This window comes from Rana temporaria, unplaced genomic scaffold, assembly GCF_905171775.1.
Source record: "Rana temporaria unplaced genomic scaffold, aRanTem1.1, whole genome shotgun sequence".
NCBI classification, from domain to species: Eukaryota; Metazoa; Chordata; class Amphibia; order Anura; family Ranidae; genus Rana; species Rana temporaria.
Genome location: NW_024404613.1, coordinates 16,725 through 40,051, shown reverse-complemented (window position 1 = coordinate 40,051; position 23,327 = coordinate 16,725). Strand labels below are relative to the sequence as shown.

Sequence of the window (23,327 nt, the reverse complement as noted above, 5' to 3'; positions counted from 1 at the left end):
TTGTAGCCCCATATGTCCTGAACAGACCAAGCCAAGTTTGGGGTCCAAGGGTCCAATAGCCGTGGAGATATCGCGTCTCAAGCTAACCCTGTTTCCCCATAGACTCCCTAGTTAAATGGTCCATCTTTGGAGGCAAGGTCCCAGCCAGCCTTAGGTGCCAGTGACCCCACCTTTGGTAGACATGTAGCCGAGAGTCTCCTCTACAAATGTGGGTAGTTTGGAGGTCCTAGCACCAAAGGCCAGAGGGTACCTAGTGTGACCAAGAAATCGGTAAATTCCTGGTAAAAAGTCGAAAAAACTTCAATTTTTTATATGCTCCGGTTGCAATTCAGGAAGATGCTCCCCAAGTTTGAAGGCTCTAGCACCTTCCGTTCAAAAGTTATAGCCCAAAAACCAATTTACACCAATTTCAGGCAAAAGTCCCAAAACACCAAATTTTGGATGGCCAGTTATCCCGAACCATAACCGATAGCGACTTACTTTCTTCACCACATTGTAGCCCCATATGTCCTGAACAGACCAAGCCAAGTTTGGGGTCCAAGGGTCCAATAGCCGTGGAGATATCGCGTCTCAAGCTAACCCTGTTTCCCCATAGACTCCCATGTTAAATGGTCCATCTTTGGAGGCAAGGTACCGGCCAGCCTTAGGTGCCAGTGACCCCACCTTTGGTAGACATGTAGCCGAGAGTCTCCTCTACAAATGTGGGTAGTTTGGAGGTCCTAGCACCAAAGGCCAGAGGGTACCTAGTGTGACCAAGAAATCGGTAAATTCCTGGTAAAAAGTCGAAAAAAATTCAATTTTTTATATGCTCCGGTTGCTATTCAGGAAGATGCTCCCCAAGTTTGAAGGCTCTAGCACCTTCCGTTCAAAAGTTATAGCCCAAAAACCAATTTACACCAATTTCAGGCAAAAGTCCCAAAACACCAAATTTTGGATGGCCAGTTATCCCGAACCATAACCGATAGCAACTTACTTTCTTCACCACATTGTAGCCCCATATGTCCTGAACAGACCAAGCCAAGTTTGGGGTCCAAGGTAGGCATGTGCACAAGTAAAAATTTCGTTTCGTTTCGTTTCGTTTTAATTCGTTATTAAAATAATTTCGTTAAGTTAGGTTCGTTACATGTGTTTAATTCGTTTTCGGAATTCGTGTTCGGAATTAGTTCGTTTTCGACCGAATTTCGAAAAATACGGTCGAATCCGTAAATATTTCGACTGGAGTGGATTCGATAATATTTCGACCGGATTCGAAACAAGAATTCTATTCGATTTGGTTTTCTGAAATTCATTAGAGAAAAGATTCGACATGATAGAAAAAAGATGCGACATGATAGAAAAGATTCGACATTATAGAGAAAATAGATTCGACATGATAGAAAAGATTCGACATTATAGAGAAAATAGATTCGACATTATAGAGAATAGATTCGTCATTATAGAGAAAATAGATTCGACATTATAGAGAGAATAGATATAGGGAGGGGCTCAGGGTGGCGGTTTATTATTATAGATTCTGAATCTCTAGTTTTATTTTTAGATTCTATATAGATTGAAATTCTAAGTACACATGTAGCCACTAGCCAATGCCATCTTACTTTTACTTAAAGTGGAGGTTCACCCAAAACAAATTTTTTAACATTACATTCAGACGAGTTGTCCTAATGACAATCTGCTGTTTTTTGTTTTCCTGTACATACCGTATTTCACCGCCGCTTCCGGGTATGTCTTCTGCGGGACTGGGCGTTCCTATCTGATTGACAGGCTTCCGACCGTCGCATACAGCGCGTCACGAGTTGCTGAAAGAAGCCGAACGTCGGTGCGTAGGCGCCGTATACACTAGAGCCGCACCAACGTTCGGCTTCTTTCGGCAACTCGTGATGGTCGAAAGCCTGTCAATCACAATCAGATAGGAACGCCCAGTCCCGCAGAAGACATACCCGGAAGCGGCGGTGAAATACGGTATTTACGGGAAAAAAAGTTGATTGTCATTAGGACAACTCGGCTGAATGTAATGTTCAAAATTTATTTTTGGGTGAACCCCCGCTTTAAACTTACGACGATTGCTAGCAGAGAGAGACAGACATACTCTGAATGATTTCAGAAGAGAGTCAATCTTAGCTGTTCTGTTTGTCAGAGAACCTGAATTAATAAGCACTTCAGCAATAAGCACAAGCTATTGTGTTAATGTGAATTGATCTTGATTTGATATTAGTGATACTAGTGAACGAACTTGTTGCTGCCTGCTTGTGTGTGATAGCCTCAGAGGCTGCCTGTGTTGTGGGGAGGGGGGCGATATTATTATAGATTCTATATTATAGATTGAGATTCTATATACCCTATCTTGTGTTACCTTACCTGTCTGATCCAGACTGTGATCACCACTACAGCAACAGCAATGTACCATTGTAAGGGAAAAGTGAAGGCAGGTCGTGGTCGCGTTCGTGGTGGACGCCTTGCTAAAAAAAGTGCCAAGGTCTCTGCTACTACTAGTGTCTCAGACATGTCTGCCGCCACAAACATGCTATCAGTGTCTACAACAGTGGCTGTCACCACCAATGCCACCAGCAAAGCTATTTCCACCACCAGTTCTACTAGTAGTAGTTTTCCTGCCAGACCACCAACATCTGCTGCTGCTTCCACTGCTAGTGCAGCGCCTCCTTCTACAGGTGTCATGGCTTTGTATTTTTATAGTAGAGGCAAGAAATCTATTAAAAAACAAGTGGAGTTGCCGTTACACCAATCACCCACACCACCCACCACCACCAATGACACCGCCAATGTGCCCAGCTCCCCAAAGAAGCAATTGAGGGAGACAGCAGCAGCCAGAGACAGAGTGAGACTTTGGGCCATATTGTCAAATAATTTACGCCGGCGTATTAGCAGATACGCCGACGTAAGTCCGATCCTATGTTTAAGTGTATTCACAAACTGAGATACACTTAAACATGCCTGAGATACGACGGCCTGCGCCGTTGTATCTTAGGCTGCAATATTTACGCTGACCGCTAGGTGGCGGTCAGCGTAGAATATGAAAATGACTAGTCACGCCGATTCTCTAACGTACGCTTGCCCGCCGTAGTGTTTTAACGTTGTTTCCGTAAGCGATACGCGGCATAAAGATAAACATGCCCCCTAGGTGGCGTACTCAATGTTAAGTATGGCCGTCGATCCCGCGTCGAAATTTGAAAATTTAACGTTGTTTGCGTAAGTCGTCCGTGAATGGCGCTGGACGCCATTTACGTTACAGTCAAAACAAATGACGTCCGTGAGACGTCATTTAGCGCAATGCACGTCGGGTAATTTACCCGACGGAGCATGCGCATTACAATCGGCGCGGGAGCGCGCCTAATTTAAATGATCCACTCCCCCGACCAGGATCATTGGAATTAGGAGGGCTTGCGCGGGTGGACTTTACGCGACGCCGCCGCAAGTTTACAGGTAAGTGGTTTGGGAATCAGGCACTTGCCACTTAAACTTGCAGAGGCGTAACGTAAAGGACATACGTTCCGACGCCTCAGATGTTTAAGAATATGCCCCTTTGTCTTCTTAATTGCCCCATGAGAATGATTTTGAATGCGATGCTCCTCTTTCCCCAACCACTGCAGACATGTTATACAGTCTTACCCCACAAGACTTACAGAATGACTTGGGGAAAGGGCAAGAGGGATATTCTGTGAGGAGTAGGACAGGTAGCATTTCACTTTTTTCATCTGCTCCTAACTCCCCTTCTCCCTCTGTTATTGTGGAGGAAGAATTCTGTGAAGATGACAGTGACACCTAAAATCCCCAGCACCCCTGCCATGAGCAATAGCACTAGTTCACGAAGTGTAACAGTATTGGCAAGTGCAACAGCTTCCACCACTGGTGTGCTACCTGCTGCAGCTATATCAGACCTAAATAGAGATGAACAGGGTCAAGGGACTTGGTCAAGAATATGTTATCTTACCAACACAACATAGCACAAAGAAGCATACAGCTGGAAACGTGATTCTATGCAAGGTCGATTAGTTGGTCATTGCTGATCTGCATCCCGATGCCCGCCCGGGACCCCTCCCATTTGCCATCTCTGACCCTGGGGACAACAGGGCCCTCTCTGATCCTCCGCCTGTTTCATGACCATCTGTAATTGTCTCCAGTTTGAGTAGATTACCCTGCTGCCATGTTACTCAAGCCCTGGAAATGATGACTGCCCTTTGAACTGTTGACGAGTGTATGTGTATTCTGGTGGGGGGATAGCTGTATTGAACGGCGTGACTGGACACAATATGAATATACATGGGATTACCCTTTGCACATCAAAATAGTGTAGAGAAAAATCTCTTACATTTTCTAAGTTCAGCCTGATGATTAAATGTAAGTTAGTAACAATACATGGAATAGTTCATTTACATACAGTACATCACCTAATGAACCTAACAAGGAAAGCAAAAACTCCAGAAAACAATTATTTCTGATCAAATTTTTTTTTATTGAAAAGTAACAAACATGTATAAAAAGAAAACAAAAAAAAAAATTACAAACTTTGGTTTCCTTCCAACTTGGTCAGTATGCATTCAAGTGTGGAGTTTATGGCTCTCATATTCTCACACACCATCCTCCTCGTTGCCCGTTGGTACCTCTCCAGAGCCATATATTGCCGCATCTGCTGGCGATTGTGGAGGGCCAAGGAGTGAGACAGCCTCCTTAACTGTCTTTCTTGACAGTGGCACTTCACAATGCGCCGCAGAGGCTTGCATGGCTCTGGAGAGTGCGCGTGTCCTGGAGTAGGCTGCTGCATTGTGGAGGACGCGCCCGCGTCAATGGGTATGTCCTGGTTGGGGGATGCTGCTGAAGGGTGATGGAGATGATGCGCTGGAGAAACTGCTGGGGAGGAAGAATGGTGAGCCAAACCAGACGCGTCCAGGTCTTCGTCCACTGCATGTAAATCAAGAATGATTAATTCATCTTGATCTGTGAAGAAAAGAAAATATATTAGATAGATAATACAATAGAAATACACATGGCTTCTTCACCCTAACATTATATAAACGCAATTATCTTCCAGCCCTTGTAGACAATCATGTAACATCTTGAGATCTTTTCACTTACATATCATTCTTCAATATATGATATTCAGTGATATGCACCTAATCAATTTGTGTGTAGGAGAGAGTGGTTTCTTTCTGTGTCAATTCGCTGTGTCATCCCAAGTTTGCATAGCTGTGCAGGAAGGTGTAGTACTTTACTGTACTCTGACCAGGGCATAGCTGAGTGTCCTCCCCAGGCCAGGCGGCCAGAATACAAAGGGATTCCCCTCTACACATCAAGCAGTGTAAAGGGGAATCTCCACAAGATTTTAGCAGCTTGGTGGCATGGCGCATCCACTAGGTCCCTATAGAAAATCTAAAGGTGTAATGGACACCTAAGTGCTGACCGACCACCACTAACTAATCTACCTTATCAAGAAAGACTGACTGACTGTCGCAAATATGGAAGAAAAAATATGCACTTGCAAGTAGAAAAACATTAGCTACACCAGCTATTAACATTACATACACCAAAGAGAAGCCATTTAAGCCATTGCATTAGGGACGACTTAAAAAAAGTTGTTTAATAAAATATAGCCGGCTACTAAGTTTTTAAAGTTGATAATTTTGTATGGCCACTTGGCCACTGATTGAATAAGCCCCACTCCTGTTCTAGGCTAGGTAGGTTACTCACTCCTGGTCTAGGCTAGTAGGTATAAAAGAGAATTTACAATTACTGAGCCTTCCATATCCTGGCAGCTGGTGCTTCATCTGCTCCTCTCTGATACTGCATTGTTGGTCTGGTCTCTCCCAGAGCCTTTAAGACCTATGCAGGTCTCAATAATAATAACTTCAGAAGCCCTAGACCATTTAAGTGGAGGTGAGAGAGGGTGCATGGAAATGTGTACGACCACTGGGGATCCAAGGATCAGTATGTCTAAAACTTTTCAAACAAGACCACTAGACAAAATTGAGCAGTTAAATAAAAACTCCAGGATACATGTAAAATAAAAATATATCACTAAACTAAACAGCCTTCCCTATGTGCATTGCAAAACAATACACTGCAGAGTCTGAACTATAGCCTAAAGACTCAGACTTTTTATAGATATTTGACTGCACAAAGATCTACGAGGTCACAAGGCCATTTACAATTTTTTGCTTTAGATCAGGGGTCTCCAAACTTTTCAAACAAAGGGCCAGTTTATTGTCCTTCAGGCTTTAGGAGGCCCGGGTTGTGTCTGTGGCTAGCGGGGGTAGAAATGTTAGTGGCCCGGCATCAGTAAGAATAAATATGGCCTAAGGGTTAGTGGGCACTGGGCAATAGAACGTGTAGTGACCCTCTTAGTAGGAGGAATAATATCCCATCAATGGTATCAGTGGAGTAAATAATGCCCCATTGTTGGTGCCAGTGGGAGTAATAGTGTCCAAGGGATGGATAAAGGCTAGCAAGGGGCCACATCTAGCCCTTGGGCCACAGTTTGGAGACCCCTGATTTAGAGATGCCAAAGGTGAGGCACCAGACATCATGAGGAAAGTGTTAATGCATGCATCAGGGGCATTCCAGAGATTGAACATGTCCAGGGACTGCCAGCCAATAGCTGGAGATTTTTGTCTGACATACCCCCTTCAGCCAGCTGTGTTATTCACAATGGCAGTGATTGGCTCAGACTGGGAATCTTAACTGCAGCAAGAAGGTGGCGTGATCAGGGAAGTGACGTTGAGGGTTTAACAAGCACAGGTAATGCTAACAGGAAGACTGGAATCAACTGCAGAGGCGGACTAATAAATAATTAATAATGGCAGCTCAACCAAAGCCTTGCAGAAGACATTTTTCTAGGTATGCCATCAGCATTTCATATTTAAAATACTATATTTGCCTGGAAAATACAAAAAAAAGTTATACTACTTACTCCCTGGACCTGACGCGCCTGGCTGTTGGACACCATCTTGAGCATCCCCAGCACTGCCAGCAGCTTCTCCAGGGCAGATCTCTTCCACCTCCTGCTCAGCCTCAGTAGCTGTTAATTATGAATAATATAGAAAAGAACATTACAATCTGCAGTGTACAACAATCTCACACATTAGTACAAGAACATTGAAAGATGTACGGTATGATCAATGATCATCACTCAGCAGCAGATACCAGCAAGATTATTATACTAACTTACATGTGGTCGTTGCCGCCTCAGCCTCCTCCTCCTGTGTCTCCCCCTCTGACTGGATGGCACCTATTTATTTAATAAAGGAGAAATGTTGAACGTTACAATGTTCAATCTTCAAAGAAACAATAATACTATAAAATGTATTATATTATCTCTATTAGCATGGCAATACAGGGCAGGCCAGTAGTCACTGGTCACTAATCTACAAGGCATTCACCATTTATAAAAAATCACTTAAAAAAAAAAAGAGGTACTTACCTGTCCTGGTTCCAGCGACCACCACTGAACAGGCGCCTTAGTTCAGACCGCGACGTTCTGTCAAATTGCGTAAGTTACGCAAACGCTTACGTTACCTGACAGAGCATCGCAGAGGCTCAACCTGAGGCTGTCAGTGCACTGCTTGAGCGAGAAGCAATGACACTGAAATTTACAATGGAAGGCTGGACAAATGGAAAAGGACCCACTGTATAGTCAGTCACTAGTACCAGTGGTGCCCCATCCATAGGGGGCGCCCGTGCGCCGCCCCCCCTCCTGTAGTCCAAAAAAAAACGGGCCCTTTAAGAATGTTTATTTCCCTTAAAATTTATTTTTTACTTATACTAACTGCAGTGATGGAGGTTCGTCTATAGAGGGCGCTGCAGCGCCACCCCCTCTGGCTGTCACAAATAACATACATTCATGTATTGCTTGAATGTATGGTATTGTTGCCAGCTGCCGCTGGTCTATTCAGATGGCCGGACCTTGGGCCCCCGGCTACCTGAATAACGGCAGCTGGTTGGCTGTGCGGAAGTGCCTATCAGAGCCAGCGTCAACAATGGTCACAGAGGCGACAAAGGGCACAGTTGCATCAATGGGTACAGTGGTGACAATGGGCACAGTGGCGACAATTAAAGGGCACAGTGACATGCACAGTGGCAACAATGGGCACAGTGTTAACAATTGCCGCAGTGGCTGCGTTTGATGGCATGGCACAGTGGTGATAATTGATGGCACAGTGACTGCATTTGATAGGCACAGTAAGGCTGCATTTATTTATTTTTTCGTTTGCGCCCCCCAAAAATTTGGAGCACCAGCCGCCACCGACGACGAGTACACTACTAGTACTACTACTAGTACACTACAGTACTTACTTCTTGGTGATGAAGAGGAGGACTCCAGCTCCTCCGCCCTCCGCTTCTGGCGGCGCTGGGCCTTGATACGATCTTTAAATAAAATCAAACACAACATGGTAAATGTTGGATGCTTGACAAATAAAATGCCCTGCACACAATGCAATCCTCAGACCAGGAAATAATATAGAAAAGAACATTACAATCTGCAGTGTACAACAATCTCACACATTAGTACAAGAACATTGAAAGATGTACGGAATGATCAATGATCATCACTCAGCAGCAGATACCAGCAAGATTATTATACTAACTTACATGTGGGCGTTGCCGCCTCAGCCTCCTCCTCCTGTGTCTCCCCCTCTGACTGGATGGCACCTATTTATTTAATAAAGGAGAAATGTTGAACGTTACAATGTTCAATCTTCAAAGAAACAATAATACTATAAAATGTATTATATTATCTCTATTAGCATGGCAATACAGGGCAGGCCAGTAGTCACTGGTCACTAATCTACAAGGCATTCACCATTTATAAAAAATCACTTAAAAAAAAAAAAGAGGTACTTACCTGTCCTGGTTCCAGCGACCACCACTGAACAGGCGCCTTAGTTCAGACCGCGACGTTCTGTCAAATTGCGTAAGTTACGCAAACGCTTACGTTACCTGACAGAGCATCGCAGAGGCTCAACCTGAGGCTGTCAGTGCACTGCTTGAGCGAGAAGCAATGACACTGAAATTTACAATGGAAGGCTGGACAAATGGAAAAGGACCCACTGTATAGTCAGTCACTAGTACCAGTGGTGCCCCATCCATAGGGGGCGCCCGTGCGCCGCCCCCCCTCCTGTAGTCCAAAAAAAAACAGGCCCTTTAAGAATGTTTATTTCCCTTAAAATTTATTTTTTACTTATACTAACTGCAGTGATGGAGGTTCGTCTATAGAGGGCGCTGCAGCGCCACCCCCTCTGGCTGTCGCAAATAACATACATTCATGTATTGCTTGAATGTATGGTATTGTTGCCAGCTGCCGCTGGTCTATTCAGATGGCCGGACCTTGGGCCCCCGGCTACCTGAATAACGGCAGCTGGTTGGCTGTGCGGAAGTGCCTATCAGAGCCAGCGTCAACAATGGTCACAGAGGCGACAAAGGGCACAGTTGCATCAATGGGTACAGTGGTGACAATGGGCACAGTGGCGACAATTAAAGGGCACAGTGACATGCACAGTGGCAACAATGGGCACAGTGTTAACAATTGCCGCAGTGGCTGCGTTTGATGGCATGGCACAGTGGTGATAATTGATGGCACAGTGACTGCATTTGATAGGCACAGTAAGGCTGCATTTATTTATTTTTTCGTTTGCGCCCCCCAAAAATTTGGAGCACCAGCCGCCACCGACGACGAGTACACTACTAGTACTACTACTAGTACACTACAGTACTTACTTCTTGGTGATGAAGAGGAGGAATCCAGCTCCTCCGCCCTCCGCTTCTGGCGGCGCTGGGCCTTGATACGATCTTTAAATAAAATCAAACACAACATGGTAAATGTTGGATGCTTGACAAATAAAATGCCCTGCACACAATGCAATCCTCAGACCAGGAAATAATATAGAAAAGAACATTACAATCTGCAGTGTACAACAATCTCACACATTAGTACAAGAACATTGAAAGATGTACGGAATGATCAATGATCATCACTCAGCAGCAGATACCAGCAAGATTATTATACTAACTTACATGTGGGCGTTGCCGCCTCAGCCTCCTCCTCCTGTGTCTCCCCCTCTGACTGGATGGCACCTATTTATTTAATAAAGGAGAAATGTTGAACGTTACAATGTTCAATCTTCAAAAAAACAATAATACTGTATAAAATGTATTATATTATCTCTATTAGCATGGCAATACAGGGCAGGCCAGTGGTCACTGGTCACTAATCTACAAGGCATTCACCATTTATAAAAAAACTGTTAAAAAAAAAAAAGAAGAGGTACTTACCTGTCCTGGTTCCAGCGACCACCACTGAACAGGCGCCTTAGTTCAGACCGCGACGTTCTGTCAAATTGCGTAAGTTACGCAAACGCTTACGTTACCTGACAGAGCATCGCAGAGGCTCAACCTGAGGCTGTCAGTGCACTGCTTGAGCGAGAAGCAATGACACTGAAATTGACAATGGAAGGCTGGACAAATGGAAAAGGACCCACTGTATAGTCAGTCACTAGTACCAGTGGTGGCCCATCCATAGGGGGCACCCGGGCGCCACCCCCCTCCTGTAGTCCCAAAAAAAAACGGGCCCTTTAAGAATGTTTATTTTACAAAAAATGTATTTTTTACTTATACTAACTGCAGTGATGGCGGTCCGTCTATAGAGGGCGCTGCAGCGCCACCCCCTCTGGCTGTCGCAAATAACATACATTCATGTATTGCATGAATGTATGGTATTGTTGCCCCAGCTGCCGCTGGTCTATTCAGATGGCCGGACCTTGGGCCCCCGGCTACCTGAACAACGGCAGCTGGTTGTCTGTGCGGAAGTGCCTATCAGAGCCAGCGTCAACAATGGTCACAGAGGCGACAAAGGGCACAGTTGCATCAATGGGTACAGTGGTGACAATGGGCACAGTGGCGACAATTAAAGGGCACAGTGACATGCACAGTGGCAACAATGGGCACAGTGTTAACAATTGCCGCAGTGGCTGCGTTTGATGGCATGGCACAGTGGTGATAATTGATGGCACAGTGGCTGCATTTGATAGGCACAGTGAGGCTGCATTTTTTTTTTTTCGTTTGCGCCCCCCAAAAATTTGGAGCACCAGCCGCCACCGAAACACTACTAGTACTACTACTAGTACACTACAGTACTTACTTCTTGGTGATGAAGAGGAGGACTCCAGCTCCTCCGCCCTCCGCTTCTGGCGGCGCTGGGCCTTGATACGATCTTTAAATAAAATCAAACACAACATGGTAAATGTCGGATGCTTGAAACATAAAATGTCCTGCACACAATGCAATCCTGAGACCAACCTTGATGAGCCTGGAGCTGGGTGATCTCATCCTCCCCTATCCCCGATAAAAGGTCTGCCTCATGGGGCAGGAGAGACACCCGTTTTCCTCCACGCCCCGGCTGTCTGCGTTTGCGCACAATAGATCTGCAAAAAAAAAAGAGAAGAGACACGGGTTCCATAATTAAACTAGAATTGTAATCTGAAAATGACATCAACACATGATGAGACACATGTAGAATGAACCCATAGAATGAAACATGCAAATGGAATTATTGGATTAGGCGCACTTTTTCATGTAGCTTAAGATTTGTAAAAAAAGTGTTGGGGAAAAAGGGCGTGAATTTGATTTGGGTATTACATCGCAGGAGCGTGCAATTGTGTCATTTAAAGCTGCAGCACGCTAAATATAAATACAACAAGGTGGCCTGGTCAGAAAGGGGGCGTAATCTACAGGTGTTCAAGTGTAAAATAAAAGCACTTACTGCTCTGATTAGTGATAAACTAAGAACAAATAAAATAACTGTCATGAAAATATTCCTCTTACAATGATCGTGGCGAATATATTTAACCGCTAGCGCCTGCACTATTGTCAAATGACAGCTACAGCACAGACCCCAATTGCTGGGAGGACATCAATATATGTCCTCCCCTTTACGTGCGCTCCGAGTGCCCCCTGCACGGCGCGCTGTGATCACCGAGTCACTGAGACTCGGGTGATCACGGATCCGAGTAAGGGGCCCGGTCCATGTGATCAGCTATCAGCCAATGACAGCTGATCACATGATCAAAACAAAGCTTGGTAATCTTTTTTTTCTCCTCATGGTCACAGCGTGAGTAGAAAAAAAAGGCGCTCACTGGCTGTTCAGTAAGGGACATCGATCCCCAGTGGAAGAGGCAATTCTGCCTCAGTGGACATAAGTACCACCTGTCAATGCCCACAGTGAACACCAGCAGTGCCACCTGTCAGTGCTATACTACCACCTATCAATGCCCATTACTGACACCTATCAGTGCCACCTATTAGTGCCAATTCTCAGTGCCCACCAGTTCCACCTATCAATGCCCTTCAGTGCCACCCATCTGTGAAAGCTCTGGGTGCCCACCAGTGCCGCCTTATTGGTGCCCACCAGTGCCGCCTTACCAGTGCCCAGTGGCGTTGCGTGGGTTGTCAGCGCCCGCCCGGGGCAAGGTAAGTACGTTTCGGCCCCCTAATCCACTGACTTTTCGCACGCCCCGAGTCCATTCCCTTCCTACAATAGTACTGACCTGCCTGATTCCTATACTGACCACTATACTATACACTGACCTATCTTATTCCTATACTGACCCTTACACTAACCCACCTGATCAACCACTACTCTACACACTGACCTACCCGATTCCCCACAGACTGCTACACAATACACACTGACCACTACACAATAAACTAACCACTGACCGCTACACAATACACACTGACACTACAGCATTGGTGCATTTTACTATAAAGGCATTGGTGGACTACAAAGCCCAGCATTTTACTATTGGAGGCTTTGGTGGACTACAAGGCCCAGCATTTTACTATTGGAGGCATTGGTGGACTACAAGGTCCAGCATTTTCCTATAGGAGGCATTGGTGGACTACAAGGCCCAGCATTTTCCTATATGAGGCATTGGTGGACTACAAGGCCCAGCAGCTGGGCCTTGTAGTCCACCAAAGCCTCCTACAGTAAAATGCTGAGCCTTGTAGTCCACCAGAGCCACCTACAGTAAAATGCTGGGGCTTGTAGTCCACCAAAGCCTCCTACAATAAAATGCTGGGCCTTGTAGTCCACCAAAGCCTCCTTCAGTAAAATGCTGGGCCTTGTAGTCCACCAAAGCCTCCTACAGTAAAATGCTGGGCCTTGTAGTCCACCAAAGCCACCTACAGTAAAATGCTGGGGCTTGTAGTCCACCAAAGCCTCCTACAATAAAATGCTGGGGCTTGTAGTCCACCAAAGCCTCCTTCAGTAAAATGCTGGGCCTTGTAGTCCACCAAAGCCTCCTACAGTAAAATGCTGGGGCTTGTAGTCCACCAAAGCCTCCTACAGTACAATGCTGGGCCTTGTAGTCCACCAAAGCCTCCTAAAGTAAAATGATGGGCCTTGTAGTCCACCAAAGCCTCCTAAAGTAAAATGCTTGGTAGTGGGCACATAGACTTTCCGGCTTCGGCTGCTCCCTCCCTAGTCTCCCCAGCTGAGCAGAGTCCCAGCCTCAGCCTGTAGCAGAGGCAGGGTGTGCGCTGGGACAGGCAGCCAGTCCCAGGCCTTCCCCAGCGCACACTCTGCTAAACCATTCTCCCCCACCCGGCATCACGTCCCAGCGAGTCACGACACGACACTTACTTGGCTGAGCGGGAGACCGGGAGTCCCTGCAGGCGCCGCCAGACTGCAGAGCGCGTCGCCATCTTGGAGCCTCCGCAGCGTGCGCCGTTGCTATGCCAAACAGGGCATCCCCTGCTTCCTTACAGGCGCGCCCGTGCCGGCCGTTGCGAGGTACTGGCGGGGGGGGGGGCTGTGCGCACAGTGGAGGAGCCGCTCACTGTAATATCAGCAGAGCTGCCGGTTGCCGGCGTCCCCCCTCAGCTCAGCCCGGGGCAGACACACCCCCTGCCCCCCTGGTTGTTACGCCACGGCCAGTGCCCAACAGTGCAGTCCATCAGTGACGCCTTATCGGTGACCATCAGTGCAGCCCATGGGTGCCCATTGGTGCAGCCTTATCAGCGTACATCAATGAAGTGATCAAATACCACCAAAAGACAGCTCTATTTGTGGGAAAAAAAGTGCTTAAATTTTTTTTTGGAGCCACACGCAATTTTCAGTTAAAGCGACGCAGTGCCAAAACGCATAAAACTGGCACGATCATTTGGCAGCCAAATTCTCTGGGGCTGAACTGGTTAAAATGTAAAAAAATAAAAATAAATCGGACACGTTACTTACCGTTTTATGTCGCTGAATTTTTTACGACAGGCAGCCGGGTCACGCCGATGGTGATACATCTCCTCTACCTTTTTGGAGATCTCCTCCCACTTCTGCAATTTCCATTGCGGACTAGTCTCCCTGGAGCGGGGGCCACACAGCTGCATCCAGCAAGGAAGCGTTTCATTCACAAGTACCTGACACTCAATATGAGTCCAGGTAATGTTACGCTTCCTGCTGGATGCAGCCCTCCTGGAAGCTTTTTTTTTTGGTGATGGAGGGGCTGTGGAATGTGTTGCAGCTGCTGCAGCAGCAGTACTAGGCTCAGGTACCTCAGCCTCCATGACTGGGTCGAAATCCATGCCGTGGGATGCCGCCATATTGGTTGTGTTGGAGATGTAAAGCAGGAGATGGAGACTGGAGAAGATGGAGAAACGAAAGTGAAACCACGAAATTGAACGTGGAAGATTCGATGACGCTTCGAATCGCCGATTCTGACATCGAAATCACCGATTCTATCATCGAAGGCTTATGGTGTATATCGAAAGTGCTAGGCAGAGATCTACATTTTTAAATTTCGATGTTCCGTCGATTTTCAGACGACCGCGTTACAGCGAAAAACGAAATAAATCAAAACGATTTTCGGGAGTAACTAACTAAATAGATTTATTAAAAAAAAAAAAAAATTCTGACGAAAACGAAATTACAAAACAAAATCTTTCAGTTTCCGCCACGTGTGAAAGGGGCATTAAACATTTATAGCCAGATTCATAGAGACGTTTAAGCCGGCGTATCAGTAGATATGTCGCAAATTGTAGCGTATTTCTGGAAACCAGATACGCTTAAATTAGGCTAACATATGAGCGCCATAAATCTCCTACGCCGTCGTATCTTAGGGTGCAATTTTTCCGCTGGACGCTACGTGGCGCTTCCGTTGAGTTTGGCGTAGAATATGTAAATCACTAGATACGCCGATTCACAAACGTACGCTTGCCCGTCGCAGTAAAGATACGCCGTTTACGTAAGGCGCTTTCCGGCGTAAAGTTAGTCGAACAAATAGTTGGCCTAGTCAATGTTAAGTATGGCCGTCATTCCCGCGTCAAAATGTGAAAAATTTACGTTGTTTGCTTAAGTCGTCGGTGAATGGGGCTGAACGTAATTTACGTCCACGTCAAAACCAATACGTCCTTGCGGCGTACTTTGTAGAAATGCACAGCGGGATATGTACACGGACGGCACATGCGCCGTTCGTAAAAAAAACGTCAATCACGTGGGGTCACCAATTTACATAAAACACGCCCCCCTCATCCTCATTTGAATTAGGAGCTCTTACGCCGGCCCCATTTACGCTACCCTGCTGTAAGTTAGGAGGCAAGTACTTTGTGAATACAGCACTTGCCTCTCTGACTTAATGCGGCGTAGCGTAAAAACGATACGCTACGCCGCCTCAAAGATGCGCCGATCTCTCTGAATACAGCTATTATTTAACAGTTTTTGTTTTACAACAGTAGTATGCAACTAAGCTGATAGTATTCAGGGCCAGTTTTGCTGAAATGACAAACCGCTCCGAATAGGAACTATTGTCCCCCTTACCTGGGACTCTACAGTCTGCTGGTAGTGGTTATGCAGATATACCACATTTGTGTTCTTCTGCAGTTTACAACCCTGATAACAATGACAATACTGCTGTCTATTTAGTGGCAGAGAGTGTTAGTAGACTGTTCTCCTTTAAAAAAAAAATACTAAGCCAGTCATTTGTGAATGGATGGATTAAATCTTCACCTGATATGTAAAAAAAAATCCATGGAGTGCCCCCAATCCTCCTCCTCTGGTGTCCACCCACCACTGTTGCTTCTAAGTCATCCTTTTCAGTGATTTCCCCCAGTTACTAGGTGGTTCTTACAGGGATGCTCATATGGAATTTCTTTCTGTTGATCCTAGCTGCCATACTAGCAGACAGTGTGTCTTGTCTATAAGTCTCACGTTTTGCTTTGTTGGCCAGGTGCATCGTCTGCATGCCAGGGTTCCTCTCTCTCCCGAGCCCTAGTCGATCATCTGCCCATTCTGGTAAGTACCTAAAACGAATAGAAATGTTTTGCACTCTTGAAGATTTATTTTTACAATTCTTGTTGTACAACAAAACGTAGTATGATACTATGCTGATAGTATTCAGGGCCAGTTCTCTGCTGAAATGACAAACCGCTCCGAATTGGAGCAATTATCCAACTTACCTGGGACTCTACAGTCTGCTGGTTAGGCAGATATACCACATTTGTGTTCTTCTGCAGTTTACAACCCTGACAACAATGACAATACTGCTGTCTATTTTGTGGCTGAGGCCCGGTACACACGACCGAGTTTCTCGGCAGAATTCAGCCAGAAACTCGATCGGAGCTGAATTCTGCCGAGAAACCCGGCCGTGTGTACACTTTCGGCCGACGAGTTCCTCGTCGAGCCAAATAGAGAACATGTTCTCTATTTCCTCGTTGTTCAATGAGGAAAGTTGGCTCGCCGAGATCCTTGGCGGCTTCACACAGAACTCGACGAGCAAAACGATGAGTTTTGCCCGTCGAGTTCCTCGGACGTGTGTACGGGGCCTGAGAGTGTCAGTAGACTGTTCTCCTTAAAAAAAAAATACTAAGCCAGTCATTTGTGAATGGATGGATTAAATCTTCACCTAATATGGAAAAAAAATGCATGGAGTGGCCCCAATCCTCCTCCTCTGGTGTCCATCACTGTTACTCCAAAGTCATCCTTCTCAGTGATTGTCCCCCAATAACTAGGTGGTTTCTTGGATTGCAATGGGGCTAAAGAAATTAAAACTGGAGTATTTCGGAGGTAGGAATCTCATCAACTAATTTATTTTAAGGGTTAAAGTTCAGAGATAAAATGCAGTAAGATATAAAAAAAGAAGCTAGGTTTAAAAAAAAAACTGTACACTTCATTTTTTTTCTTCATTAATATTAAACCCAAAAAAGTTAATGTTTGGGTTAATATCCCTAAAAGTTTACTGTATCTACAACATTACATTACCTTTTCATTTTTCCTTAACAGAGAGCCTTTATCGTTGGACATCTGTGCCAGGGATAACTTTCACTTTACTGGGAAAGCGAGAGAGAGAGATAGTTTGTTTGCTACATCAAGGGATATGGTTGAGAGAAAGTGAGAAGAAGAAAAGAGAGTGTTACATACATAGTGGACACAGTGTTTGGCGAGGGAAAGAGCTGGATCCATAAGAGGAAATGGTGGACAGAAAGAGATAAAATAGGAAAGTGGTAATAAACAAAAAGTGTATATTCAATGATTGACAAGACAGTAAGTTGGCAATGAGAAAGTTAATTACCTTTTATGGTAGAATCCAGAGGGGTAAGCTTTTCCGGTCTTGCTATGGACTGGAGTGTGATTTTCAGGAGTGCCCCAATCTGTGGCCAGCTAATGTGATGTCATGTGGTTGTTTGACATTATGGCAGCACATAGCAGCAGGCTGTCATCACAATGCCACAGGTCCAGTTCAAGGTGACACAAAGTAACGTTTTTTCTGATGTAGTGGGAGGGAGCAGTGGGAGTCGAGACAGTAACTATTTACTAGCCCATGCATGGACTTCTGATGTCTGTGTTATTTTTAATTTATTTAAAAAAAAAAAGTTATTGAGCACCACCAGTCCACCACTGCTAAGTTGTCAATCATGCTGATGTAAAATTAGAAGTGAGAACCGCTCACCTCATAGAACAATATCTGTGCAGCTGCACCACCAGAGTACTGGTACTGCAGGTTTAATGCAAACACTACATTTATTCTCGTTGGAGAAGCGACGATTGAGAGGAGGGGCCATGATAACGATCTACAAATACCTCAATGGGGATCCCAGCATAGGAAAAAAAAAAAAAGTCTCATAGACTGTAATAGGACACAGAGTCATACAATGAGAGGAGAAGCATTTTAAACTTAAACTTTGCAGGGGGGGTTTCACTATCAAGGCAATAAGGATGTGGAACACTTCCACAACCAGTGGTGGCTGCGGGGAGAATGATGGATACTTTTAAAAGAGTTTTGGGTATATATCTTAGGCCTCGTACAGACGAGCAAACATGTACGATGAAAACGGTCCACCATTCCAGTTTCAGCAGACATGTTCGGTCATCTGTACGGGGCCTTAAAGAACACACATACAGGGATATGGGAATTAATTATAAACACACGTACACTACACCTACAAAGGTTGAACTAGATGGACTATTGTCTTTATTCAGCCTACTGTAAGTAATAAGTATTCAAAACTAAAACATATTTTTTTTTTTTTTTTTACTTTTTATTGTTTTTTTGTGGCATAAGACTCCATTGTTTAGACTGTAAATGTGTTAGAACGCTTTATGTTAATCCTTCAAAAACGTGTAAGGAAACATAATAGGAAAAATGTAACGTAACACAGTGAACACAAATATGAAAAAACATTTTTGACTTTTATTCAGTATCATAGCTGAGAACTGGGTATTCCAGCTTGGGCAAATTGACTTTTAGGAATGCAAGTTTTTCCATTAGCTGGGGGGCCAGTTGAGAACGTTGGGGGCACAATATGTTCCCAGTAACAGAAAAAACACGTTCACTTTGAACACTGGTTGGTGGGCATGAGAGGAGTTCCTGGGCTACTTGAGAGAGAGCTGGCCAAATATCTCTTTTGTCATCCCAAAATTCTAAAGGATTTACGGTGGGGGGTAAAATGGCCTCTGCAAGGTATGTAGTTACCATGTCCTGCACACCAATTTTTTTATGGGAGGGAAGTCTGATGGGTCCCACTACGCTGCCTAGTGCCCGAACTAAAACAGAGGTAGACTGAGGAGTGGTTGCACTATTGCTATGGCTGCTGGACAGAGACACAGATTCATTTTCCTCCAGCTCTGCTTCTTCGTCCTCTTCCTCACGTCGAAGCCTGGAGATTTTGTAATGTTTCTCTCTGACCCTCTCTACCAATTTATCTCGCCAGAAGGTCAGGGAATTGGATGTCAGGGCCATCTTGCCCTTCATCCGTGGATCACAAAGAGTGGCCAACATAACTTCAGGGCATGAGTCTGTGAGGTTTTTCAGCCGCCTATTTAGTTCAACCTTACACCTCTTGAGCAGGGCCATTACTTCTGGCACATGTCCCCCAGGCAACACCTCCTTATAGGACAGAAGAGCATCGATGTTATTTACTAGATACGTCACGAGTGGTACTACTTCAGATATGCTGGCACTTTCTTGGCTCAGTTGTTCCGTGACAGCCTTGAAAGGCTTGAGTACTGACACAAGCTGAGCAATCATTGCCCAATCCTCCCTAGCAAGCGGTCTGTCAATACCAATGTAATGTTCGTTTGACATTGCATGAAGGGCCTTCTGCTGTTCGAGTATGCGTTCCAACATATCCAAAGTAGAATTCCATCTCGTGACAACATCAATTTTGAGGCGGTGCTCGTTCAGCCCTTGTTTTTTTTGCTCCTTTCTAAGGATATTGCTATCTTTCACACTGCGATGAAAGTGTGCTGCAATCTTGCGACATGAGTCAAGTAGTGTGGCCAGCTTTCCAGATGTGTTGTCCTCAGAAAGGGCATCTTTCACCACAAGATTTAGCAAATGGGCTGAGCAGCGCACACTCACATATTTTCCATCCCTTACAGCTTTAAGCATATTTGCCCCACCATCTGTAACGACAAAGCCCATCTCTGCATGAGTACCTGCCTGCTCTCCCAACCACTGTGCCACCATCCTCTTCAGAGATTGGAGAATGTTGTGGGAAGTGTGTTGCTCATCCATGACCTCAGCATGGAGAAGGAAGGAACGGTGCCCTTGCTTGGCTAAGGTGGCTGAGCCTCTTGGCCCAGAACATGCAATGTCTTGCGGCACCTTAGGTTGCCACCAATGTGCCGTCAGGGACAAAAAGGCATGCTGGCCACTTGGAGCACTCCATATATCTGTTGTAAAGTGCACCAACTGCCCAGGAGCCTTTGCCAGCTCCTCCTTCAACACTCCAACACATGAGCTGTAAAGCGATGGTATTACAGTACGGCTAAATGTTGTACGAGAAGGTACTTTGTAGCCGGGGGCCAAAGCTTGCATAAGTTGTTTAAAGGGCTCCCCTTCAACCAAATTAAAAGGAGCCCCTCCAACTGCTATGAGCTGTGCTATCAATCTGGTAACTTTACGGGACTGCTGGCGGGACAGGACTTTTGAATGAAAGGTACCAACTTGTTCAAGAGTCGCCTGTGTGTAAGTGGAATGGCGGGTATGTGACATATGACTTGATGATGATGATGCTGTGACAGAAGTGGCATGAGAAATCTGTGCCTTAGCCTGGGTAGTACTGATAGCAACATCCAAAGCTGAACTTCCCCTAGTGGTGCATGGAGTAGAAGCCACACCATGTTCCTCCCTTAGTAGCACAGGTTTGTGGTGAGAGCGCATATGCTGATTCATGCCTGCATTTGTTAGATGTCCTATCTTTTGCCCACGGCTCACCTCCCGACTGCACAGCTTACATTTGGCTATGCGACCATCACCATTTGCTACAAAATGGTTCCATATTTGGGAACGGCGAGTGGAAGAGCCACTGGACGCAGGTGCTGAGGATTGCTCTTCTGAGGTTTTAGCAACCTGCTGTGCTGGGACAGCTGTTTGCGTGATGTTCCCTGCTGTGGACTGTGACTTGACCACAGGGGGCATAAAGATAGAGGGAATGGTGGGCTTGGTGGAAATGTCAGGCTTTGGAGGCCTACCCTGAATGGTGACACCAGTAGCATAACTTTTAGATACAAGGGCAGGAGACTCCAATATTAAAATTGGAGAGGATGGAGAGTCCATTAGAGGTGACATTTGTGGTGACGGTGACGGTGACGAATAAAGTAGGGGTGATTTACTGCTACACTCACGTCCATAGTCAGGCTGCTGAATGTCTACTTCCCCCAAATGAGTTCCCTCATTAGAATATATACTGATACTCTCAGAAATGGAAGAGCTTGCAGCAAATGTTGTGTTAGTGGCACTGGCAATAGAATTGGAAGTACTGTTGCTTGCTGTGGCAATGTCAGCAGAATTCTCCAAATGTAAGACCTCCATTTTTGGCTGTCTGTGTGGATTAACAGGCCATAAACCGTGTGCAGTCATTGCACGGCCTTTGCTGTAGAACTTGGAAGTTGTTACAGCTATGTTTGTACTGGTGGTTGTGTTTGTGGGTATGGGGTTACTAAACAGACGGCGCTTAGTAGGTGGCTTACTCTTTTTCTGCACACTGGCAGTATTAGCAGCTCCTCCAATTTTGCTAGTGATTGTTCTTTTTAGCTTAATAGGTGGGCTGCTCAGCTGACAACTCGGACTGTTTTCTCTCCTCCTTCTAACAGCTCGGCTGGACATCTGTTCAAGGTCAGAAGAAATAACACTAGTACCAGGCATGATATTATCTACTGCTGGACTGGTGGTGCTGCTGCTTGTGATGGTACCATGAGCGCTTTTGCTCAATGTGTGAGCAGTCTGACTCTGAGAAGGCTTCATCATAAAAACACAGCCAGAGCCTGTCCTCCTCAATCAAACAACTATGGTATGAAAATCACACTGTCTGAAACAGTTACTCCACCACTTCACACACGACACAGCTATCTGATGATTACCTGACTTTATGACTGCAATTATTGTAAAAAAAAAAAAATTAATCCTGCCACTATCTCTATCCCACTTTCTCGCTCCAAAACATCAATAGCACTAATACTTGTCAATTAATAAATTTTAAGACAGTCTATTCAAGGCAAATATAAAGGAAGGTACACCTCACCACACACAGGAGGACAGGACACTCTCTCTATCTGTGGTAAACCCTGCCATGTGGCATTATCTTAGATAGATCCTAGCCCCACCCACAATGAGAAATGAAAGTAGCTGATTGGGAGAAATGAAAGTATCTGATTGGACATGGACAACATTGGACAATTCTTTCTGAATAAAGTGAATAGCACATTTTTTTTCGAATTCGAATTCGAATTGTTTTTAGAATTCGATTCGAATTTTTATTTTATTTTTTCGAATTCGCGTCGAATAGAATTTGATTCCGAATTTGCGTCGAATTTCGTCCGTTGGTTTTCGACGTTCGTTCGGATTCGGTTAATTCGTTAATATTGTGATTCGGCCGTTCGTATGCATACGAATGTCCGAATAATGAAAAATTCGTCCGAAATTCGATTCGGAACGAAACGAAATGCACATGCCTAGTCCAAGGGTCCAATAGCCGTGGAGATATCGCGTCTCAAGCTAACCCTGTTTCCCCATAGACTCCCATGTTAAATGGTCCATCTTTGGAGGCAAGGTCCCAGCCAGCCTTAGGTGCCAGTGACCCCACCTTTGGTAGACATGTAGCCAAGAGTCTCCTCTACAAATGTGGGTAGTTTGGAGGTCCTAGCACCAAAGGCCAGAGGGTACCTAGTGTGACCAAGAAATCGGTAAATTCCTGGTAAAAAGTCGAAAAAACTTCAATTTTTTTATATGCTCCGGTTGCTATTCAGGAAGATGCTCCCCAAGTTTGAAGGCTCTAGCACCTTCCGTTCAAAAGTTATAGCCCAAAAACCAATTTACACCAATTTCAGGCAAAAGTCCCAAAACACCAAATTTTGGATGGCCAGTTATCCTGAACCATAACCGATAGCGACTTACTTTCTTCACCACATTGTAGCCCCATATGTCCTGAACAGACCAAGCCAAGTTTGGGGTCCAAGGGTCCAATAGCCGTGGAGATATCGCGTCTCAAGCTAACCCTGTTTCCCCATAGACTCCCATGTTAAATGGTCCATCTTTGGAGGCAAGGTCCCGGCCAGCCTTAGGTGCCAGTGACCCCACCTTTGGTAGACATGTAGCCGAGAGTCTCCTCTACAAATGTGGGTAGTTTGGAGGTCCTAGCACCAAAGGCCAGAGGGTACCTAGTGTGACCTAGAAATCGGTAAATTCCTGGTAAAAAGTCGAAAAAACTTCAATTTTTTATATGCTCCGGTTGCAATTCAGGAAGATGCTCCCCAAGTTTGAAGGCTCTAGCACCTTCCGTTCAAAAGTTATAGCCCAAAAAACAATTTACACCAATTTCAGGCAAAAGTCCCAAAA

At 45.3% G+C, this 23,327-nt stretch overlaps 2 protein-coding genes across 3 annotated transcripts; both read right to left on the bottom strand.

Moving 5' to 3' along the window:
* Positions 1-4,467: 4,467 nt before the first annotated feature.
* LOC120922735 lies at positions 4,468-14,598 on the bottom strand. Its single transcript, XM_040334775.1, has 9 exons — positions 14,240-14,598; positions 11,302-11,426; positions 11,144-11,215; positions 9,724-9,795; positions 8,599-8,658; positions 8,302-8,373; positions 7,178-7,237; positions 6,920-7,027; positions 4,468-4,950 (listed from the first exon to the last, which is right to left on the bottom strand). The coding sequence occupies exons 1-9, from the start codon at positions 14,596-14,598 to the stop codon at positions 4,514-4,516; spliced, it is 1,365 nt and encodes a 454-aa protein (XP_040190709.1). The 3' UTR covers positions 4,468-4,513.
* LOC120922734 (zinc finger BED domain-containing protein 4-like) lies at positions 9,748-22,115 on the bottom strand. Of its 2 annotated transcripts, XM_040334774.1 has the most exons (7): positions 17,562-22,115; positions 17,252-17,319; positions 16,202-16,293; positions 11,302-11,426; positions 11,144-11,215; positions 10,021-10,080; positions 9,748-9,795 (listed from the first exon to the last, which is right to left on the bottom strand). In XM_040334774.1, the coding sequence occupies exon 1, from the start codon at positions 21,738-21,740 to the stop codon at positions 18,681-18,683; it is 3,060 nt and encodes a 1,019-aa protein (XP_040190708.1). In that variant the 5' UTR covers positions 21,741-22,115; the 3' UTR covers positions 9,748-9,795; positions 10,021-10,080; positions 11,144-11,215; positions 11,302-11,426; positions 16,202-16,293; positions 17,252-17,319; positions 17,562-18,680. The 2 variants fall into 2 exon arrangements, with proteins under 2 accessions (XP_040190708.1, XP_040190707.1); XM_040334773.1 differs by having other exon boundaries at positions 17,252-22,115.
* Positions 22,116-23,327: the final 1,212 nt, after the last annotated feature.

Bases quoted from the DNA above. Each gene is read 5' to 3' on its own strand.
- LOC120922734 (XM_040334773.1), bottom strand. From the start codon at position 21,740: ATGATGAAGCCTTCTCAGAGTCAGACTGCTCACACATTGAGCAAAAGC.
- LOC120922735 (XM_040334775.1), bottom strand. From the start codon at position 14,598: ATGGCGGCATCCCACGGCATGGATTTCGACCCAGTCATGGAGGCTGAG. The intron at 9,796-11,143 runs GTAAGTACTGTA...TTTTATTTAAAG, and splicing joins CTCCTCTTCATCACCAAGAA to ATCGTATCAAGGCCCAGCGC. The intron at 8,374-8,598 runs GTAAGTTAGTAT...TTTTATTTAAAG, and splicing joins TGAGGCGGCAACGCCCACAT to ATCGTATCAAGGCCCAGCGC.